General features: G+C 45.5%; 1 protein-coding gene across 1 annotated transcript; it reads left to right on the top strand.

Annotated features, from left to right (window-relative positions):
* Nucleotides 1–440: 440 nt before the first annotated feature.
* Nucleotides 441–8,234, top strand: LOC119459551 (isocitrate dehydrogenase [NADP] cytoplasmic). The gene is made up of 4 exons (XM_037721263.2): nt 441–602; nt 1,801–2,105; nt 2,743–3,084; nt 7,745–8,234. Exons 1-4 carry the CDS (start codon nt 486–488, stop codon nt 8,229–8,231), a joined length of 1,251 nt encoding a protein of 416 aa, XP_037577191.1. The 5' UTR covers nt 441–485; the 3' UTR covers nt 8,232–8,234.
* The last annotated feature ends 12,335 nt before the right edge of the window (nt 8,235–20,569 follow it).

The raw sequence follows: 20,569 nt of genomic DNA on the forward strand, positions 1-20,569 counted from the left end.
AAGCTTGTTAAGCCTTGCTTTATCTTCGTTTTTTAGAGCGAAGCTGTTAGCCTCTAGTTGGTCGGAATTTTTCTTGCCGTGCTCGCCCCCAAAATAAACGGAAGCTGGACAAGGGTTTTGTGTTTGAGCTTCCGCATAACAGAAATATGTTTTCTCGTATATTCGAGTTACGCTCCGATGCTGCCGTGTCTGTAGGTTGTGTGTAAGTCGTACGTGATGCATTTTCTGACGCAATTTACTTTTAAACATTAAAGGTGAAACTGATTTTGCCTCGGGTCTCTTTATTAGGCTCTACATGCTCGGCCCGTGAAGAAAAGAAAGACGGGCTGTTCAGCGCCGCGTGCTGTTGGCGCGCTGTTGCCGCGTGCCGTGTGGAACGAGCTTCTTCTTCTAAACCACGCGCCTGAGCTCTGCTGCGATCCGGCACGACCACCTGCGTTGCTGTCGTTTCTCCACAGCCACCGAGAAGAAGAACGCCAGGCGTCATGGACAGGCTCAAGTGTGGCCCCATCGTCGAGATGCTCGGTGACGACATGTCGCGCGTCATCTGGGATCAGGTCCGCGATAAACTCATTACGCCCTACCTCGACGCCGACCTGAAGGTAAGAGGGAGCGCTTTGCAGTGAACTGCAGTTATACGGAGAGTGTGCACATTGAGCGCAGACGCTGTGCTCATCGAAAGAGAATGGAACAGCTTTCTGGTCAGTTCTACACCCTTTACGATTGTAAGAATGATGCTAGACCGTGCAGAGACAAGGGTTGTCTTTCGCCGTCATAGAGAACTAGCTTCACAAAGGTTAAAGGAGCTCTGAAACGCCTCTCGCTGACTAAGCTATTTGCACTATAGCTGTCACTCTCTTTTCAAAGTTGCGCGACTTCCCTGCAAAACACAGCCCGTACGTCCTGTCTCGGTCGCTCTACATGTTATTGATCTACAGCCATCCAGTTCTTGTCGACCTGTCACGAATGAGCAATCATGCTTCATCAGTTTTCGTCTTACAGCGAAGTTTTCTATGGTTAGGGTTCTATGCATTTTTCGTCTCCGTCAACAGATCTGCGTGTGCAAATACACAGCTCCCGAATTGGATGCAAAATCGCTTCATTCTGTCCAAAAGCTTATACCTCTCAGCACTTGACTATGCATTTTCAGTAGATTAGTTATCAATGAGCACCATTTTCAAAATAACAAATAAGTAGACTCTCGGGAAGATAATAAGAGATTCTCAAAGATTTGCCGCTCTGAGACCTGCTTCGGCCATGTGTACGCTCGCATCGCTATCTATTTGCCGTCGTTCCAAGCGCTTGCGTGCATAATTTCCTTCCGCTCTCCAGGCGTGGCGGTCCCGTCACGCGTGTCTAGTTTCCTCCGGCTCCCCGAGGTGGCGGTAGTCTTCCACGCGAATGTATGCCGCCGATCAAGACTGCCGATCAAAATAAAAGTGTGTGCGCTTGTGTCTTTCTTCGGGATGACCGCCGTCGGCCGCTCAAGAGATATAAAGTTTGCTCATACTTTCGATCTAAATTCCGTAACCTCTATGTCGTGTGCTAAGCTGTTTCGCTGGTAATCCACCTTCACAGGAGTGGAACGGCGCCTGATTTTTGTCGATTAGTTAAGCTGGCACAGTGACACCATAAGTTCATTCGAAAGTCCTTTTTTTGGGGGGGGGGGGGGGGGCTGTAACGCCATGGACAGTGAACCGCACCTGCAGCGACTCGCACAGCGTGTACGCGCGAGTACAACAATGACCTCACATGTTTTCAAGAGAATTCCCCTTTCGCTCGTATTCGATTCGCTTGCAGGTGTACGACCTGTCCATCGGCAACCGCAACGAGACGGACAACTTGGTGACGCTTCAGGCGCGCGACGCGCTGCGGCGCTACAACTGCGGCATCAAGTGCGCCACCATCACGGCCGAGCGCGACGTTCTCGAGATGTACCAGCTGAAGCGCATGTGGCAGTCTCCCAACTCGGTGATCCGCAACGCCCTGGGTGGCGCCCTCTTCCGCGAGCCCATCATATGCGCCAACGTGCCGCCCCTGATCAAACAGTGGCGCAGGCCCATCGTCGTCGCCCGCCACGCGTTCGGGGACCAACACCTTGGCAGGTTCAGTGTCTTCATTTCTTTCATTTCTTTGCGATTAAAAATATATGTTTTTAAAGCGGAGTAGCATCAGGGACTTACGAGCTCTTTTGCATCCGTACTTTCATAATGAACGCCTGACTATAGAGGACAGCACGAGGGGAGTGCCCCGGGACGCCATGGGCCATGGGACACGCGCCAGAGCTGCGGACGTGACGGAAACCCCTGGCATGACGTCAGTGCTTGCTTAACTGCAAAAACGGGATCGCTAGTTTGACTGGCCGCGCGTTCTTGCACATTAAGCAAACAATGCATTTTAGTGCATGAAGTTTAGCTTCTCGCGGCCTTATACGTTGTGGTGGGCACCACCACAACTTATGCAAAGTTGCAACATGCAAAGTTGTTATCATATTAAAATTAACTGGGCTTCTGCGTCGGGGTTTGGTGCCGCGGTGTTCCCTACACAAGCTTCAGTGATGCACGAGTCGAGTCTGTGGACGGTTGTTGTCGCCTATACGACCAGAAAAACCAGAACGTTTGCCCCCATACATCTAGTTTGATCCCGAGACCTTCACGGTCGTCGATGGCGGCTCGGCTATCTCTGTATGCGACGGAACTTGAACCTTTCTTCTGAGTGCTGTGTACCGTATTTTATATGCAGGGATTTCGTGGTTCCGGGCCCGGGATCGCTGGACGTGTGCTACAAGCCGGACATTGGCTCGCCGTACTGCATGCGAGTTTACGACTTTGAGGACACGCAGGGCGTCGCTGCGGTGATGTGCAACACGGACAAGTCCATCACGGAGTTTGCCTACAGCTGCTTCCAGTTCGCGCTCAGGCGCAACTTACCGCTCTACCTGAGCACCAAGGAGACGATCCTCAAGAAGTACGATGGCCGCTTCAAGGACATCTTCGAGCGTCTCTATGAAAAAAAGTACAAGCCGAGGTTCAAGAACGTTGGCATTTTCTTCCAGCACCGCCTCATGGATGACATGGTGGCCAGGTATCAAACATTTCCTGTACAAGGACACTAACTGAGCTAAAAAGCTAACGATCAGTAATTGAAAACATAAAACAGCCAGAAGGAGGGGTTAAATACGATTGAAAACGGCACCTGGTATGATCAGAATGGCAGCCCTAGTATTTCTTCATCGGCTATGTATACTACGTCACTATGGCAGGGTTGGGCCAATATACTTTGAAACTGCATCATGACACGCTTGCAAGATACTGGGGCGAGTAGTATTTGGGATACGTGCATGGTACTAGCGGAGCAGTTGCATCCTGTACGATACTAGTCATTCGTTCCTTAAGGTACTTCGATACATTAGTTAATTCCTTCTCATAGCTCCAATGTAGGGAGTGTTTCTAGTTTATAATATTTAGATAGCAATAACACCGCGGCTGAGAACGCGGTATTATAGGAGAAAATTAGTGATTGGTTACTGTAGAGTGTTGGAGGAAAAAAACAAAAACGAAAGAACACGTTGAGCAATGTACGGGTGACAAGGCCCTAGCTAGGCAGAAAATGTTCTGCCTTTAGCCTTGCCATCGAAGCCATTCAATGCCAATGCAAAAAAACAAACAAAAAAAAAAACAAATGGCTGATGACGACTATGCATCCTTGGAGTGTGAAAATAGTCAAAGAATTGATGTTGTCCAAGCTGTTCTTACAGTTATTTGCGTTTTCTGTTATTGTTATAGGGGTAATGCATTGGGTACAGCGTTGTTTTCGCAATTCTTTAAGCGGAAATAGCACACTGACCATCGTCATGCAAAATTATTCACCTATAGGGAGATGAGAACGCATAAACTTAACCGGTACACGGCCGCTCGATCAAAACGAACAACCTTGCGCGTTTTCATCGAGTGGCCGTGCTCTGTCCAAACCGAGTGATTCCGTTTGGAATCATACGATTTGAAAGTTAAGCTCTTGGCGAACTACTTCACCGTTTTACGTGTCGTTATCGTGATCATCGTTGGTTGCCTCTGCGAGTGGAAGCTGAGCTTGGTCTAGCCACAGGAACGGTGCCGGTCCCGTCGCGACGTCGCGGGCGTTTCCACGAATGAGAGTGGAGAGTTCAGTCACGTGACGCAAGGATCGGCACTCTGCGACCCCGCCAGATGCGGCGTCGCCTTCCGCGCATCATGGACGGCGGAACCTACTGATTGCGCCGGCAGTATCGTGGATGTTCCGGGATTTTCCGCCGCGTCACGTTCTGGGTGACGACAAACGTGCCATGCGGTTCCAGCTGACAGCGTTTCTGGCGCTGTGACAAGCTCGCTATCTCCAAACAGGGCCAGGAGCGCTTTTGGCTGTCTACTTTGATGCTTACGAAGCAGACACACGCAAAAGATTGCCAAAATGATACACTCTAAGAACAGTTGCACCCTTTGGGGCGTATTTTTGCCACAGAACAATAATCGTCATCTGACTTGCGTGGCTTTCTTTAACGCTGTGCGCCCGGCACTTCTCGGTCACGAACGACAAGAGCGTTATCAGCGTGACACAGCGTTCTCGACAGGAAAGTAGCAAGTGCAGAGTTTTCAAGATAGGAAACGCAAGCAAGACCGATGTCAATTATTGTTGTGTGGCAAAAATGCACCCCCAGGGGTGCAACTGTCTTTAGAGTGTAGGTCCATTCGATTCACTTGCACTTTCTGAACTAGTTCGCGAGATGCTGCACTTCGCTATTTGTTTTACCAGTTCAACATGGCGGCATCCGCACGTCGCCATTCGTTTCACCCAGTGTATACGCTTCGCTCACGATGAGTTCATGTGCACAGCCTTCCCTGGACTCGCCACAGAGGTAGCGGAGCGCTCCGTTCGTGTAGGATGTGCCGTGCCGCGGTTCCTTACGAGTAAGAACTGACTATGAATTGGTGGGGATTGGTTCACAAAGTGCAGGGCGGATCGAATGGATCTGGTATAGCCACCGGAAGGAATCGCTGGAAAATATCGGTCCCGAATAAAGCTTATCTTTGATCTGCAAGGAGCTTATCTGTGATCTGCAACGACCGTTACGGACAGTTTGAGCATGTTACAGGACGCGTCTGTCACCGAAATCCACAGCGCTCTTCTCATCGTGATGCGCCGTTTTGCCTTGTTGGGTAATCGAACTGGGTAATTCTTTCATCGACGTCATCTAGAGGTTGAATTGCCTTCCAATTTTTTTTTAAATGTAGAATTACGCAGGAGCACCTACACTTATGTTAGAAATTGTAGAAGTTCTGGCACACACTCCTCGCACGTAAAGCGACGACACTTGGGAAGCATAAAATTTGGGAAACGCTTGAAATAAGTTTTAATCTGATACCTAAGTTGGTCTCAAAATGCCGTGCCTCGCGCCATCGACCTTAGCAGGACGTCATGACTGAACTAAATTAGCTGACGCTGTGTATCAACAGGGATTTGTATGTTAGGATGGCATTGCGAACAAAAGAAAAACAATACTTACTCGAGTGCTTACTTGTGTATGTTATTCTTTCTGTATATAATTATGTCACTGTATCTTACCAAAGTTCTTTTTTACACCTGTCTAATTGTAATGAACTCCCCCCCTATGCAATGCCCGAATGGGCCTTTAATGTATATGAATAAATAAATGAATAAATAGCTAAAGGATAGCTTAAAAGCCGGCAGATCCCACGCCCTGTGGGAATCGATGTTATGCGAAGCAGTGTGCGGGGAGCCTACCATGTTAACGAAACGACCATGAGAGCACCAAGACGTAGGCGGCTCTTTCATGACCTACATGACATGCATGTCATGACATTCATATCATGAGTCCTCATGAGTCCCTTTAGCTACACCTAAGAGACCTTAAGGCGAAAGGTTTCGTCATGGTCATGACTATAACTTCTACCACCATCCTTTAGTGTTTCCTTCACTTAGTTACCACGTCCGAACCAAATTCAGTGTTTTTGAGTGGTAAAGTTTTTTCGCTGAGTCATTGACGTTTTTTTCTGAGTAATGTTAATGACTATGACTTCTACCACCATCTTTCAGTGTTTCCTTCACTAAGTACCGACGTCCGAACCCATTTCAGTGGTTTTTGAGTGTTAATCTTTTTCGCTCAGTCATTGCAATTTCGGTCAGTCACGGTCATGACTATGACTTCGACCAACAACCTTAGCCTTTTCCTTCACCTAGTAACCCATCCGAACCCATTCCATTAGTTTTTGAGTGTTAATCTTTCTTCGCTGAGTCATTGTCATTATTGCTGAGTCATGCTCATCACTATGACTTTTGCCATCAGCCTTTAGTGTTTCCTTCACTTAGTACCGACGTCAGAACCGATTTCAATGGCTTTTGAGTGCTAATCTTTTTTGCTGAGTCATTGTCATTTTTGATGAGACATGCTCATGACTATAATTTCTACCATCATCATTGAGTGTTTCCTTCACTTACTGCCCATGTCCGAACCCATTCCAGTGGTTTTGAGTGGTAATGTTCTTTTTTTGCTGAGTCATTGCTATTTTGGCTCAGTCGTGCTTATGAATATGACTTATACCAGAATCCTTTAGTGTTTCTTTCACTTAGTATCCATGACCGAAACCATTTTAGTGGTTTTTGAGTGTTATTCTTTTTGCTGGGTCATTGTCATGACCTACATGACACACATGTCATGACATTTCTGTCCTGACCTATCACTTATGTTCGTCATACACTCCTGTCATATTATGCCAATTTTGGTACCAACCAAGTTAACAAAACGACCATGAGAGCACAAAGTCGTAGGCGGCTAGATAGATAGATGCAAAGTAGCAAATGTTCGCCAAGAAATGCTTCGCATTTAATACAAAATATTAATAAACCAAGCAAGAGCGCTGCGTGTAATTGTTCTGGCGGCGCTCACGGCGTTATAGGAGCGGTACTATTTGCAGGAATTGAGTGAGCCAGTGGATCATGATGCCACGAAGCATTCACCTGCTTCGTCTCAAAAGCAAAGCTGTCTGACATGAATAAGTCTCATAGATGGTGCATACATTATTACCCAGCGACGACTCCCTGAAACTGTTGAGAACAGTAAAGGACAGCTGTAGTGGTAGTTAAGAAATAGACCCTAGATGGAAGGCTGGCTCGACGTTCCCTTGTACGCCCTCTCACGGTGCAAGGCTGTCCGCGCAACAACCATTTCATTCCCACTTATTCCTGGTGTCCAGGTCATTGTAGATTCCAAACTACTGGCCAAACATAGTACGACTAGCATGTAATCTCTTTCAACTACGCGTTCCCAAACAACATGATCACGCTCAGAGTGATGTGCAACAGCGGTGACTATAGGCAACAACCACGAACTGAGTAAGAGCAATACAACAGTGTTCTTTTGTTTAGACGATGCCTTCTCGGCTTCGAATTCTACTGCGGAACACCTGATCAGGCGCTCCTCTTAACCATCTGTTGTATCGCAGAAATATACTCCTCCGACAAGTGTGATAATCGCTTTTAGTTTAGGGGCGCCCTACTTCTCGTTTTGTTACACCAGTTCAGCACAGGAACCTATCTTCTCAAGAAGATCGGGGCGGCCTGGCGCTTGCCATGTGTAAGTTGCGTACAAAGTGAGCTTCCCGTCAGAATGATGATCAGTACAGTGTCGAGTGTGAACTTCTAATACAAGTCTTTCATAGTTGTTTTTTTTCTCCCCTCCTCTTTCGTTAAGGTCGTTGCGGATGGAAGGCGGCTTCGTGTGGGCCTGCAAGAACTACGACGGCGACATACAGTCCGGGTTCGTGGCGCAGGGCTTCGGCTCGCTCGGCCTCATGACGAGCGTGCTCATCTGCCCCGACGGCAAGACGCTGATCGCGGACGTCGCCCACGGCACCGTGACGAAGCACTTCCGCCGCTACAGGGCCGGCTTCGAGACGTCCACCAACTCGATGGCCACCATCTTCACCTGGACCAAGGGGATACGCCACAGGGGCAAGCTGGACGGCGACGCCAAGCTGGTCGACTTCGCCAGGACCCTCGAGAGGGTGGTCGTCGACCTCGTCGAGTCGGGGTACATGACCAAGGACTTGGCCATGTGCGTCAGGGGGTTCGGCAACGTCCGCCGGGAGGACTACCTCAACACGTTCGAGTTTATCGACAAGGTCGCCGAGCTGATGACGCCGGCGTACAAGCAGGTGTTCCTGGAACAGCCTGTGTAATTTACTCGCAGTGCCCTCTGTTTTCTGCGGGTTTGCGAAGTAGTAGTGTTTTATTTTTCGGCTTATTGCAACATTTTCAGATTTTTTTTTATTTTCAACCTGCATTATTATACCATTCTCGAAGATAACAAAAAATGTAGTGCTCGTAGAGGTTGACGCCTCTAGGCGGTGCCTACTATTATACTCTTCTACTTTATTCTTCTATTTTTTTAACTGTGCAAAGAACAATGTTACACGAGTAATTTATATAGTAAGGAATGCGTTGCCAGGTGAAAGTGTTTGTATTGGTGCTTACAGTGTCCAGCGCAAGGAACCAGGGCTGAGAAGCAAAGGGATATCCGTGTCTATCCAAGTAATTTCCTTTTGTTGCCTAGCTATAAACTTGCACCCACGGTCGGTTCGCTGGACCGACGTCGGCAAGTATTCTTGCTCTGCATTTATTCATTAGAAATCTAGAATACATGGCAGGTCCGAGTCTCAAGCCCTGCTAATTAATTTCCCCGGAGGCTTGGATTGCTGCCACCCCTATTGAAAAAGGTTCGAGGCATTTGAGAGAACGGAGCTCCCGCTCTTCATTGCCGACGCCGTGCATGTTTTGTAGTAGTTAACTGTGGGCGCCGCTTGTTGTCCTCCGGCGTTCGTATACAGCTTGAGTTGTCGCGTTTAGTTTACGCTGTGCTCATAGTCGGGGGGAGGGGGGGGGCACTCGGAATCGCCACTTGTGTTTCTCGATTCCGCCAAACCCCTCCGCCACTTGATTCCGCTAAACCGCAACAGGTTTGGCGGAATCGGCAAACCTGTTGCGTTCCACATTGTGACCCTAAAAACGAGAAAGTAAAAAACAAAGCAATCATGAGGCATTTTATTCTGTGAAGGAGGATGACCAGCGAAGCGTTTAGCGCATGACACAGAGGTGACCCATAATTTTGAACAAAGCTACGAACATATTCGTTGTTCTGATAGATTGTCATCGTGACGTTAGGCATGTACACACATTCGCCTATCATCTTTGTTAATAAATCTGTCCATCACGTAAGACAATGAATGGTTCATACCTACGTAAACGCGGCCTACCCTTTACGACGACAGAAAAGTGAAATTCGACGTTGGAATGATGAGCGGCAATGAAGCCAGCTGTGAAGAAGACGACGACGCTGCAACTTTCCCAATTTCATCACCTCACCTAATTTTCTGCAGTCCTCGACTGCGCTTCTCATCCCTTGGAGCCCATTCTGTGACTCTAACGGCGCACCGGTTATCTGCCCTACGCATTACATGGCCTGTCCAGCTCCATCTTATTCTCTTTAATGTCAACTACAATATCGGCTATCCCCGTTTGCTCTCTTATCCACACCAGCTCTCTCACAGTCTCTTTACGCCTAACATTTCTCGTTCCATCGCTGACTGCGCGGTCCCTAACTTTAATTCGAGCTTCTGAGTTTATCTCCAAGTTTCTGCTCCATATGTTATATGTTGTAGCGTATTGCATCTATATATCCACAACTATTACAATAAAGAAACAACGACAACGCAAGTTGTATAGATTTCCCACAATAATTCACCATTAATATTGACGACGTCTAAATGGTTGCTCAAGACACACCAGTAAAAATATAATTGTAGACGCTTTGCACGGCATTCCTGGGGGCGCCGACTTGTTTGATTCAGTGGTGACGCGTCCATTGCTCACCTCCGTGGCCTCCATCTGTACAATGGATGTGAATGATGCCGGTGCGGCTGAGAAAACCTCTGTTCCGACGGATATCGTCGACGGTGACTGGGTGGACAACACGAAGCTTAGGCCACAGCTTCAGCGGACTGTAGGGGAAGTCACCGCTATCATCTTAATATTTCGTTACGCTTACTCAACACAAATGACAGCAGCCGTGACTGAAGCACAGTGAAGCGCATGTAATATTTTTGGTAGTTCTCTACTGTTACAATGTAGCGTAATTGTTCCCAGTAGAAAATAGAGTAGACATACGCACTGTACGCGAATTATAAGGTTTCACCATTAATAGCCTAGCGCAACCTTGGAGTACTCGCTCGCATTCCTCGTAACGCCAATTTACTGTTGCTGTTACTATGTACGACTATTCGTAGCCCGAAGTGATACGAGTGATACTGGAACATCCTTAAACCGAACAATGTAGATAGTGTGAGGAAAAGTGAGGGATGCGTTGTACGTAATTAATGCCCTAGAGGCTACTGTAGACTGGCGGCTGACGGCGTACTATCATGCAGCAAAAGAAAACGGCTGGAAGGGGAGGCGACATGAGAGAAGAAGTGGCATTCACGTCATAAATACGAAGAAAAATCAAATATCAAAAGCGCATATGTTTGAGACACAGAGGTCAATCCAAGGAAGCACATTTCGTAGCAGTTTAACAGCATCTCAACTTGATTAATAGGCAGAGGCTCAGAGACCACGAACGTCGTATTTTTAACGGCTTGCTTTCATGCAGCTACGTTCATCATCCGTACCGACGATTGACTGATCTTGGCGATATAGCTTTGTGTGAACCAAGGAATAAGGACAAGAGAGACGGTGAGTAGAATAATTATTACAAAAGGCCATTCCCCATTGTGTTTAGGCTTGAAGGTGACGAAATGTTAGCTGCAAAGACGTCAAGCCATTTATTTAAGCCCAGTGTCGTCTTAGAGTCGAGAAATGTAACTTGTGCTTTCAGGACGCAAGCAAATGGGTCCTACGAGGAGCATCCCGGCGGTTGTCACCGCCATATTGTTAACCTCCATAATTGCGAGTGATGCGGAGATTGAACAGGGATCAGAACAAAGGGCTGAAGTTAATATTGCGAAGGTAAGCGTTACACATTATTAGTCCTTCAGGGACAGGTATTTTGTCTTCTGAAATATTGGGAATACGAGGGAAAAGCATGAGGCAATCTCAATGCTTCATGTTTAAAACGTCTAAATGAGAAGGTGCACCCTTGAGCGCACTGTCTTTCTGCATAACATTTCTGTGTCTCTCTTTCGATAGGCAATAATTAATGTCAGTTGCACCTTACACTGAATGTATTCAAGGTTCCAAGCAGTGCGATGTATTATTTGTTAAGAGCTCTTCTGTTCGGGTGAAATATATGAATTATCAAAATCTTAATTTTGTGAGTTAGATTATGTGTCCTGCATTCCGCAGGAGACACAGCCTTAGACACACGCGGGTAATATGAAAAACTAGGGATATTCCGTTGCTTAAGGCCACACTGTCTGTACGAATTAACACGGCTGAACTCATGGGTTCATTGTTGATTAATAGAAATTTAACCTCAAATACTCGAAATGCCCATTTGTGTCACATTGGATCGTAGTTTCTCGTAGGGAAGGATGTTCTTCGACCAAAGCTGATTTGCTGTGAATGAACAGATTTGAACAAAACGACATGGTAATAACGCGTAAGTGAACAAACCTATACTTTGTGGAGTTTCATACATGGATTTGAATCTTCCAGAGAAATTTGTGTCAGAAAACTGATCTTGGACAGGGGCTTCAGAACAATCGAGATGTGAAAATTGGTCAAGGAGAAGGCAGTCTGATATGTATCAATACACGCAAAGGACAGCCTAACCAATGAAACGAACCAAATAGGATTATCGTCACGCTATTGAAATTCTAAGCTGAGCAATTATTAAAGCAGTACAAGTCTAGATCATATGTGATTATATTCTCGTAGAACAAGCATAAGGCTCAATGGCCGAATCGATCTACTAGCCTGGTCCACTGGGTATACGCTGGCTGGTGTCGTGTATAGCGGGAAATATTAGCCACTGGGCATGCGCCCAAATAGACTACTGGCTGGTGGTTGCTGGTTGAGTTTGGCTGCTGCTGTTGCGATCTGCTGCTGGGTCCGTATCTCGCAAAGACACTTGTGTTCAGCGTGTTCAAAAAAAAAAGAAATAGATTTCCACATTCATTGTCACAAACGAAACTCAGCGCTAACATAAAAGACGAAGAATAACCAAACTAGCCGCATAATGCCTGCTCCTAGGTATCTTTCAAGCAAACCGTTCTCTTAATTAGGCAGCGAATTATATTGAGTGAATCCTCTGATTTACTTAATTTTCTTTGATTTAGCAATTTGGTATGAGCCACTGGTCACGTGCCTATTCTTGGCGAATCCTCCATAATGAGTATACGCCGCTGAGATTGAAAAGCTACATAATTTTCTAGTGTAGGTAGATGTCAGTTGTGCATTTGCATACGCCTGATATCGTCATTTTCCCTCTACAAGCCTCATACATCACCTTCGTCGATGTCATCGATGCCACATCCCATTAAGCCTCCTCAGGTCTCCCGCTCCCGATATCAGACACTTCAAAAAATTTGATTTTGGTGTTCATTTCGATCAAACGAAAGGGGAAGCCAAGGGAAAAGACGGTAGGCCTTAGTGGGCCTTGGCTTCCTGTTACAGACAGCAGCACACACATCCAGTGCATATAAAACAACAATTAAAATACACGACTTTGATATCAAATAAGAGAAAATGTTCACTGGTTATGTACATAGAAAACAACTATGACGATGCATCAATACAATAAATGAATTTTTATACATAGAAAATATCACAAATCAAATCTTGTCCTACAGCGTGAACAATCCTACAGCGAGTACCAGAGCGAGTACAACTACATATAGGATATTCAGTCCAATATTGCTTGGTATTATTTTTAAAAACCTTTGCTGAAGTTGAGAATTCCACATCTAGTGAAGTTTGGTTGATAATAAATGGTACTTACGTTTCCCGTAGTTAGTCCGAGTAATAGGTACTAATTTTCTATGTGTTCTGAGATGGTACATTACGGCAGGCCTGTCAGGAAGAGTGGCATAAAGCTTGTTTTATTGAGTATATTGCAGTAGACGATAGTAATATTAAATTTGATGTGCTGGTAGCGTGGCAACCGTTCAGTTGTACTGCGACAGCAGCTAAGAACTCCAAGTTGCTTTGTGGTTTCCCGACGTCTTTCTGTCCGTCGTTTCCGCCCGCCTACGTGAGGGCCGTCATTGTCCTCCTCAAGTCGTTGTCGTTATCGCGTTATTGTCGTCATTAGGCCACCCTTCTACACAGCAGCGGCGCTGATCACCGCGAGAAGGCGTCACGAACCCGTCCATATCTAAGGTACTTCGACGTATGCTCCCCCCATTGTCCTTGCTCTCACCACCTTGTGCGGTGGAATGATGCGACGATTCGGATGCGCGCGTTAACGGTTTTCGAAGGTTGCGCCTTTTTAGCTGTGCGTAAATACACCAAGAAGCTTGCTGCGTGAGAAAAAAAGAACCTGCGCATCGAAGCGCATCAACGACCTGAAGTCTGACGTAGTATTTAGCAATACGACGGCCGACTACTGCCGCTGCAAAAGGAAGTTAATTGTCGAGCCATATGTTCTAGATTCGCATCTTGTACACTGTCTGGCGCAAATCGATAAGACTCACGCCAAAATGTCCGCGCATACCACCTCTGAAAAGTTTTAGCAAATTCTTGTATTTGAATGCCAATAAAGTTAACAGACCAAAGACTTTTGGTTTTCTCCATCAAGCCAACGCGAATGCATTTCAGGCTGTAATCGACAAGCCTCGAACCTGGATATTTACGAAAGTTTATGGAGTTTATTACAAGTAGCGCCTTCTTTTTTCTCCATTCCTCCATATGCAATGCTGCTAGAGTTAAAGGCTCCACCTGACCGAGCAGCAAAACAGATTGAAGAGATTTTAATGATGCGTCAAAGGCCGAGTTGGAAACCTCATTGTCACATACAACTGCAGCAAAAGCTGGCCTTTTAATTTGAATCTGCATGTTTTCTGACCCTCGTTCCAAGCTCCAATGGAATGTTGCATTTAATTACTGTGCATCGCTTTTGCAAGCTCACTGTGCTTGCCATACTGGACATCTGAAGTTGCAGAAAAAATGAAGAGTACATCGCTTTGCATGTTTTTACCTTGGACAACGGTATAGAAGGCGGTTAAATTTTCGTTGAACATTAGGAGCAGCGTACGGCATCATACGCCATGAGTTCGGCTGACCCCATGAACCGTTTGGCTGACTCCTAGGATGTGGGAGTGCTACATGGGGCAGGCTTGCTGCTCCCCCGCAGAGTTGCGGCGATATGCAGCTACGAAATGAAACACAAAACTTGTCCGAGCGTACCAACCGAGCAATCTGGTACTGGTAGCATATACGTAGATTCAGTCCTCAACGACCACCAAAGACTAGTGCTTGTCCAATAGAAAAAACAACTTGCCACCGGTGGGGTTGGCTCCCACCAGCGCCAAGTTTTTTTTCCTTATACATTTTCATTTTCCTTTGTCTTGTGGTTTCTACACTTCAATTAAAAAAAGAAAAAAATTATTTCCCCTATGCTTACCTTGGTTTCATTAAGTGTTGCCTTCGTATGAGTATAGTATGGGTAATTGTGACTATTAAAGATCGGGCCCCTCAGACCCCGTTCTTCTCGTTTATACATCTTTATGTATACTGTCACGGTGATTCACGAGTACACGCGAGAGATTGAATCGTGTATTACAATATTTTCAGGCTGCTGCTACCAAAGAATGGCTGACAGCATCTCACGTGGCATGTCCCGTCTTCTTTCTCTGCGCGTAGCAAAGCGGTACTTTAACGGCATGCCTTTAACCGCCGTGGTCGTTGTTGGGAAGAGCAGGAGCAATTGCTTCAATTTCCCCACGGACGATTCGTGTAAGTTCCGACGGCGGCGACGACTGCAGACGAGAGGCCTGTCCGGCTTCGGATGATGACGTCGGAGCGGTGTTCGGTAACCGAGCGAATGACCTCGCAATACGCCGACTTTTGGCCTGCTCAAAACGCCGGCATTCTTGAATAATTGCGTCGACGGTCGCACAATTTCGGTACAGCAATAGGTTGAACGCATCGTCTGAGATTCCCTTCAGCACGTAACCAACCTTGGCCGACTCCGTCGAGCCCAGACGCCCTGAGTATAGGATATATGTGGTTCAGTGGACGCGGGAGTGCGGATGAATAGCTCTTTCGTTGCAGCTGACTTTCGACCCATGGGCTTCCCAAACAAGGCACAAAGTTTTACTTTGAAAGTGTCCCAACTTCCAATCTCGGCTTCATGGTTATTCAACCACACCTTTGCCGTTCCTTTGAGATAAAACAGCATGTTCGCCAGCATCAGCGTCGGGTCCCAACGATTGATCTCACTGATGCATTCATAACTGGCAGTCCAATCTTCGACGTCAACTTCATCCGTACCGCAGAACGTCCGTGGGTCTTTAGGATCCGTAAGGACGATCGTTGACGTTGTTCAGCAATGTCACAGTAGTTTACTTTTGCTTGTGTTCTGCAGACGGGCACATTTCCATCCGGAGATAACAATATAAGAAAAGGAATGAAAAAGAAACGAAAAGGAAGAGACAATTTGCAGGGTCACTGAAATATCAAAGGCAACAAGGAGAATTACCTTTGTCAGCGGTATACTGCCGCTGTTTAAACGATCATCAAGAAACTTGGAGAAAGTAGAATGGAAGGAATGCAAATCGCGGTTGAAGGGATGTCAGGAAGGTTGTGATTTGCAAAAACAATGAAGGCGCGGAACTAGAGTCACTAACAGAGAAAGATCGGGCATTGATAATTGCTGTAGAATGTGGTATTTCAAATGCGCGCGAGTCAAATGCGGGGCTACAGGCGTATGCTAAAGAACCGCGAGTTCTATTCGCATAAATTCATTTTGAAGAGCTTCTCTTCGGGGACAGCGCGAATCACCAAGCTTAAGTAATTAGTATGCAGCCTCTGTGGTCGATTGACAAGTAGGCAGCGCTGAGGCCGTCGTTTTACGCGGATTTGGACGCTGTGTCTGGTGCTCTCTCTCTTTCTCTCTAGGCTAGTCCATCGTGGTTAAGGTTAATGCATATATGGCCACTTAACGCTCACCCCGCGGATACTGTTGGGCCACATAAGTCGTGGTGGTGATGGTGGTGTTCCGAGACGCAGGCGTAAACTCAGGGGGGGGGGGGGATAGGCCAAGAATGGGGAAGGGGGGGGGGGGCATAGTAAAAGAAGTAAGAAAAAAGAGAGAAGATGAGGTAGAAAAAAAAATACACCTGTAACCGGCTTTCGAATCTGAGGAATACAATGATAGATTCATGAAGTGTTAAACATGAATAAGGAGATATTGCAAAATATAAGCACTAGAGAAATATAGGAGCGAGAAAGGAGGTCGGCAATAGAAGCATAAAAATATACTTAAGAAATAGAAAATTAATAAAAGTAAAGTCCCACATGCGGGCACGTTCCCCATGAAGCCGGAAACAAATTGAATTTGTTCATTTCGAGAACTTGGATTGTTATGCGAAGTAGATATGAAATAAGCGCTGAGGTGATTGCTTTATCCAAGTTTTGTCGAGTGCTGATCAAACTAGAAGCTGGAAGAAATATCCAACCCCGACCTGCGCATAGTTGTTCGGTAATACACATCGTTAACTCTTTTAAGTCACAGTAGTGCTGTCCTCCAAGGACATCTCGCTGAGGATTTCTTTCCCACTCTGGTAAAAGCGTCATACACATACTCTTACAGAAAAACAGTTTACGAATGATGCAGCAAGTCTACAGTGAACAGATCATTACGATCACGTTAAAAAAAAAAAACGTGTGATATTAGCGTAAAAGTGATTTTGCGTAAATTGTAGTTTTCATTGAGATACTTGAAAATCTTTGAGACTTATTAACTTTGTTTGGGAAAATTACTTTTAGTCTCATTACTTATGACGCACGTAAGTTTCGGATAACCTAAAATACATTACGCACTTTTGTTGTAATCGAGTTGCGTCAACATTTGTATGTTGAGCTTTATGCGAATTTTTGCCGATTATCTGACGAAACGATCCTAAGCGGAGAAGCTTGAGTAGCTTTTCAATACAAAAACAAAAACAAAAACAAAAACAAGCATTTCAAGAGCGTGAATTTAATTATTTCTGTTGACCTTTATTTAACTGCGCAGCATGTGTTAGTTCCTCAGACACGGGTCATTTACTTCATACTCAGTGCCTGGGCGCCCTTTTAAATAAACTGATTTGACGCGGCACAATTAAATACGTAGTGTAACTTGATTTCTCCGAAACTTATGCGCGTCAAAAGTAAAGTGGTTAAAGTTCGGAGCGTGCAAAAAGCTTGATGAATTTCACTGACAGTCATCAGAATTCCTAGAAATATCCACGACGCCATAACTGCGAAGAAAGTCGAGAATTATAATTTGAGCTTTAGTCATAACAAGAACCTGTTAATTTACTAGGAAAAAGTAAGGTGCAAGGCCACTAAGGTAATTATTTCTGAACAATGAATCAGTTTTTAGAGCACGGTTAAGGGGACATGAGAAAATGTGCTTTGGGCACGGTGGTGTTTCCCCGCAAGAAGACGCAGAAACTCAACCAAACGTCCACTTTGAAGACATTTGTAGGGCCTATGGCGCGGATACGCAATCATCTGTTGCTACGGTAAGTTCGAAGCACGGCGAAATCATTATAAGTGCAACGACGTATATGCTTAATGCAACGAGTAGTTTAGGAATGACACGAGATAATAACTCATAATATATCTAGCAAAAATATGCATTGCTCATTTTGTAATGCGTTTGTGTACACTCATCTTGAAGGATGTGAAAACAATCCTGGAACCGCAACTAGCAACATGAACCCTTCATTTCCTAGCACACTGTGGGAACGACTTTGCGAACAGTGGCATATATGGTGGAGAAGCGAAACACGCCATTTATTGCCTTCGGTCTGCCAGTGGTCGCAGCAAAACACTCGCACGCTTTGAGTGGTGCACATGAGGAGGATAAAACTAGCAACGTTGATATTGCTAAGGTAAATTGGCCTTGCTGTTGGTTCGGGCAGCGCGAATGAGAGCTTTGCGAGTGGCATACACGATTGGACAGCATCATCTATACGGCCCGCTATGCAGTCTGGCAGGCCTTTTACGTATATTGGTACCAAAATTATCCTCTTAGGACACAAAGCACGGCATGCGCGTCGTCCCACGTTTCTTCCTCTTCATATTTCGTGTCCGAATAGAATAGCGCGTCTGAAGCCAGCAACGCACAAGCAACCAGCCACAAGCTCTAATTCTTCGCCTCTTCTACTCGCCAGCCGCCGAGGTGGCGCAATGTGTATGACGCTCCGGATGGTCTATAATTGATCCGGGGTTTTCTACTACGGCGTCTCCCTTAGCCCCAGTGTTGCTTTACTGCGTTAGCTAAATGCCGTGAAGCAATCAATCAATCAATCAATCAATCAATCAATCAATCAATCAATCAATCAATCAATCAATCAATCAATCAATCAATCAATCAAGCATATGGTCTGTTTTCTGCCTGTAATCTGCATAACAAGTCGCCATCTAGCCTGATGGTGCGGGGTGCCTTGTTTTTTGTACGCCCATTTTCATTGACGGTACAAGTCTGCCGTGATCTATTTGCTATACCCCATAGTTAAGACGAACAAAATAAGTATTGTTGCAACAGAATGCTTTCTAATAAAACAGTAAACAGAATTTCATGTTTCGAGGGCGCATGAATCACTAAAATATAGCAGGTGTTTTTTTTTCTCATTGCATGGAGCACAATTCAGCTTGTTTAGGTGAATTACTTGAAGAAGCGAACGTTACTCTCGCGGCCAACTGCAATGTCCAGTTCGCTTGTTAAGTAGATCACCTCGTTAACTTATTTTTAAACTATTACCTTTAGGACACATACAGTTGTAAAGTTTGAGCCAAGCAGTAGTGAAGTTGTGTCTGCTTAGCCAAAATCCCAAGAATGTAGCACCACTTCCGAAATATCCGAGCAGAAACTGTTACAAAATACATTATCGTTCCAGTTAAGGTCGTCCCGAACTTTGAAAGGTCCGCTTTTAACAAGCTTTTTACAGTTTGGCCAATGTGTTACGTATCATATTTTTCAGAAATGCGCGAATAATCGAAACTTTCGAATAACGAATCGCATATTAATCGTGATATTCGATTCGGTCTTCGAATCGAATAGTCCCCATCCATTAACGCGAACATTTTGAAATAGTTTCAGAATAATTTAAACCGTCGGCTAAGGGCGCTCAAACGTAACATTGGAGCAAAAGTGCGATACATTTCATCCTGCCGGCTATATAGAGTAGACCAAATATGCGAAAAGCTATGTAGTGGGACACGCTATACGTCACTCAGAGAGCTACACTTTTCCTGCTAAACCACTACCATTCTCATTTATTGAAATGCCTTGATTAGGTGGACAAAGTTCTTATTTGTTCCTATTGCTTTCTTTCTGCTTTAATGAACAACGCTTCATATTTTGCATTTTAAAAAGATATGCATGATAACGCTGTGAATATACAAGGATGCAAGATGGTTTTGCGAAGAATCTCAAGCAATCTGCCCGAGTTGGTCGTTAGTCTGGTCGCCGATCCAACACCACATACTGTCGGAACTTCTTGGAAATCGGTTGGGTGCGGTGGTTCATTAGATAAATTGGTAGTAGGATTGGACGCCGGATCATATATCATGTATACTTGTATCCCCAGAAGCGTGCACGCGAGTAGCCTAACAGGAAGAGGAGGTTGGCGCGTCGGTGCTGTCGTGCTCCGCATAGGCATCCCGATGTACAAAGTCGATAATACTTGCAGATTAGGTGGAACATCACAGTGAGCTCGAGGCACCATAGGACGTGCCATATATATGAAGATGTCGCATAGGTCCTGCACTTTAGAAACTAGTCGCTTACGCTGATAATAAAATCATGTTGAATTATGTTTTAAGTGATATTCGCTATTATTACTCGGTTAGAAGTGCCTTTGCATTAAAAAAAAATCGGACAACACACAAACCTCGTGTTATAAACTTTGTGTGAACGCTCTTTTAAATGAAACGCGCGTTGTTTATTTAAAGCACCAAATCACGCCCGGACCTGTCCCATACCAGCGAGAGACAGCCACTTGGAACATGTACGCCGCAACAAGGCGAATGCCAGGCAGCAGCACTCATTAGTGTGTGCCTGTGTGTGCCGCTCGCCTTGCCTCGTCTTTTGCGATGTTTCGTTCGATGGTATACACTGCAAAACGATCAAAAGCTGGCGGAGTTGGTATCAATGCATCATGACCTGTATGACAGAGCTAATTACTGGCACACGAAGTCCCATAAGCGTTTTTCGCCTTCGTGTTCTGCTTTTTAGCGCTGTTATACTGTATGATGCATTTACTGGAGAAATGGTTATGCGCAAAGACAAGAAAAAAAGAAAGGAAAAGAAGAGAAAGGCAGGACAAGCATAGAGACGCGCTCCTGACGTATGCGTGACGAGGCATTTCGT

Source organism: Dermacentor silvarum, chromosome 7 (assembly GCF_013339745.2).
Source record: "Dermacentor silvarum isolate Dsil-2018 chromosome 7, BIME_Dsil_1.4, whole genome shotgun sequence".
NCBI classification, from domain to species: Eukaryota; Metazoa; Arthropoda; class Arachnida; order Ixodida; family Ixodidae; genus Dermacentor; species Dermacentor silvarum.

What these genes read in the sequence shown, in the direction of transcription:
- LOC119459551 (XM_037721263.2), top strand. Translation starts at nt 486, where the DNA reads ATGGACAGGCTCAAGTGTGGCCCCATCGTCGAGATGCTCGGTGACGAC. An exon ending in ACCTCGACGCCGACCTGAAG is followed by an intron (nt 603 to 1,800) that starts GTAAGAGGGAGC and finishes ATTCGCTTGCAG; the next exon opens with GTGTACGACCTGTCCATCGG. An exon ending in ATGGATGACATGGTGGCCAG is followed by an intron (nt 3,085 to 7,744) that starts GTATCAAACATT and finishes TCTTTCGTTAAG; the next exon opens with GTCGTTGCGGATGGAAGGCG.